The sequence below is a fragment of the Drosophila persimilis genome, unplaced genomic scaffold (assembly GCF_003286085.1).
Source record: "Drosophila persimilis strain 14011-0111.01,24,50 unplaced genomic scaffold, DperRS2 tig00002113-arrow-arrow-pilon, whole genome shotgun sequence".
Lineage (NCBI taxonomy): Eukaryota > Metazoa > Arthropoda > Insecta > Diptera > Drosophilidae > Drosophila > Drosophila persimilis.
In genome coordinates this window covers 44,505-46,828 of record NW_020825631.1, presented here as the reverse complement: position 1 = coordinate 46,828, position 2,324 = coordinate 44,505, and the positions used below count along the sequence as shown (strand labels likewise).

Genomic DNA, 2,324 nt, shown 5'->3' with positions numbered 1-2,324 from the left:
TCCAAGTGAGCTTGGGGGCGGGAGGCTCTTATCCCCCCCCCCCCCCCCCCCCCACTCACGGCTTCCGCTTTAACCTAACCTAACCTAGTCCGCGTCGATCTTATGTGAATTTATTTTGATTTTACAGAATAGCGCTATGATTGCTATGCTATGATTTAAATTTATATTTTTGGCCCATTCGTTGATATTAGATAGATATCTTTGTGTATTCTAGTATCAAAATATAATCATTTTTAGTATCAAAATATAATCATTCTTAGTATCAAAATATAGAGTAAATAATGCAATGACTTCATTCGCTTCTTCATTCATCGACCAAAAATGTGCAACTATTGGATTGCGAATAGTTTTTAATTTCCGATATCTTTTCATGTCTTGTGGCATCCATGTCACTGCCCGGGAAACGTAGTGTCCTGCCCAGACGATTGTCGAGCCGTGTAGCATGTGGTGATATCAGCCGCCTAGAAAAGTTAAAATTTAAACAAACTTTACCACCACAACACCATTTATGCTTACACTGTGTTCGATGTACCGCAAACCGAAAGCAAACGTAAACCTCTGTGTACCAGCGCAGTCGCTGAACCTGAGCTCCGTTGTGATCGACGTAGAGATGGCAAAATCAACTGAAATGTTTCAAATGGTCCAAATTTTGATTTTTTTTTTTTCACTTTTTGCTTTTTGTATAAAAAAAATAATCACTTTATGCTTAAATCTAATGGAAGAAAAACGAAATAAATATTCCTCGAAATTTAGAATTTTTAAAATTTTATTTTTTTGTGTGTTTACTCCGCACGTTCCGGACTATACTGATATTTTTCCAGTATTCTCACACGACATCGAATTTGACATCTGGGGTTTTGTGGGGCATGGATTGCTTGCTTGTAAATAATATGAAACAATACAATATGGATCAACAAATGCCAAAGAAGTGGGTTAACTCGAAAAATTTGGCCACCATTCTGGTCTACCCGATGGAGTCCCTCGTGGATACGGTGGTGGAAGCGGATGTGCTCTGAGCTCTTTAAGAAACTTGAAGCGACTCCGATGCCAGTAAGGATCTGGTAATGCCCCGGCTTTTAATATAATTTACAGGTGAATTCTCACAGATAGGGGCTATGGGAATATTTTTCCAATCTTATTTTACTTTATCAATGATCTTTTAACTTTACTGATAATAGAAATAGGCTCACCCTTTCTTCCAGTAATTAATGAGAGTATAGGGGAACAGTCCCCTATATGGTATATTATTATACATTTTTATCATCATTAATGTGTGCTCTGTGGCCCAGTAATGAATATGTAAGTGCACTAGCCCTGGTTCTTGATAACATAACCGAATCTTATCATACAATGAAATGTGGTCGGGGCTATGTTTTCGGTACACACCGGTGGAAGTGCGACTACACTATCCCCGTGAGGCCGGCTGGAAACAGGTCCTGGCACGGTCATGTCTCTGCCAGGATGCTGGCGAATGGTAGTCGGGCGGAGAGAAGAAAACTCTCAGTGAAATTACCCCAATCCAAGGAGACACTGTTATATGCCGAGGGATGCATGGCCGGGGGGTGCCCGGTTTCCCGTTTTCGTCGGTTATATTCGTTTGGTGTCAGTAGGATCCAACTATCAATTAAGACAAAGTCATGCCTCGCAAATCAATTTAGCGTCGATCGTTGTCTGTGCATACGTATACACAACATCCATTCTTCAGAACTACAGCGGTGAAATTTTTCGTTTTCGCTTGTCACCATTGCTGTTCGTTGCTATTCTTGTGTGGTTTTCGTATACGCACCAGCCAAGCGACGATCTACCCTAAATTTGTCGGGTATATTGGTTTTCACCTCGTTTGGTGAGTCAATATTTTTCGTTGTGAAAAAGGTAGCCCCAATTTATGTGATTTCAAAAGTAAATCGGTAAACTTTGTAATAGTGATAATCGGAGCCTGGCTGAATAATTAATAAATATAAGTTTTTGATCCGCCGTGCAGTCCTCTTGGTCGTCAAAGCGCCAGGAGGCTGATATAGAGTCCTTGTTCATGTCACTATTCCTCGCCACTGGGGCCGCTGATAACACACCATCCCCGCTGTCTATGCGGGTGCGGGTATGCTATAGGCTATGTCAATGTCGAAGTGTCCAGAGCTGGACAAGAGGCTCACTTTGAGTCATTTGCCACCGAACGTTTGATGCTGTGACTTCTGCTTTCGATCTGGAAAAAGTTAAAGAATGATCAGGGGATCTGCTAATCCTCCTTACAAAGTTAATTTAATGCGTGATCGGGTCATAGTCCATGGCACGGCACATGTGTAATCATATTTAGGAATGCCAGAAAT

General features: G+C 41.3%; 1 protein-coding gene across 1 annotated transcript; it reads right to left on the bottom strand.

Annotated features, from left to right (window-relative positions):
* Window positions 1-209: 209 nt before the first annotated feature.
* On the bottom strand, window positions 210-849 carry LOC113567170. Its single transcript, XM_026994342.1, has 3 exons — window positions 808-849; window positions 517-623; window positions 210-461 (listed from the first exon to the last, which is right to left on the bottom strand). Exons 1-3 carry the CDS (start codon window positions 847-849, stop codon window positions 305-307), a joined length of 306 nt encoding a protein of 101 aa, XP_026850143.1. The 3' UTR covers window positions 210-304.
* Window positions 850-2,324: the final 1,475 nt, after the last annotated feature.

What these genes read in the sequence shown, in the direction of transcription:
- LOC113567170 (XM_026994342.1), bottom strand. Translation starts at nt 849, where the DNA reads ATGTCAAATTCGATGTCGTGTGAGAATACTGGAAAAATATCA. An exon ending in AGAATACTGGAAAAATATCA is followed by an intron (nt 624 to 807) that starts GTATAGTCCGGA and finishes GAAACATTTCAG; the next exon opens with TTGATTTTGCCATCTCTACG. An exon ending in TGCGGTACATCGAACACAGT is followed by an intron (nt 462 to 516) that starts GTAAGCATAAAT and finishes TAACTTTTCTAG; the next exon opens with GCGGCTGATATCACCACATG.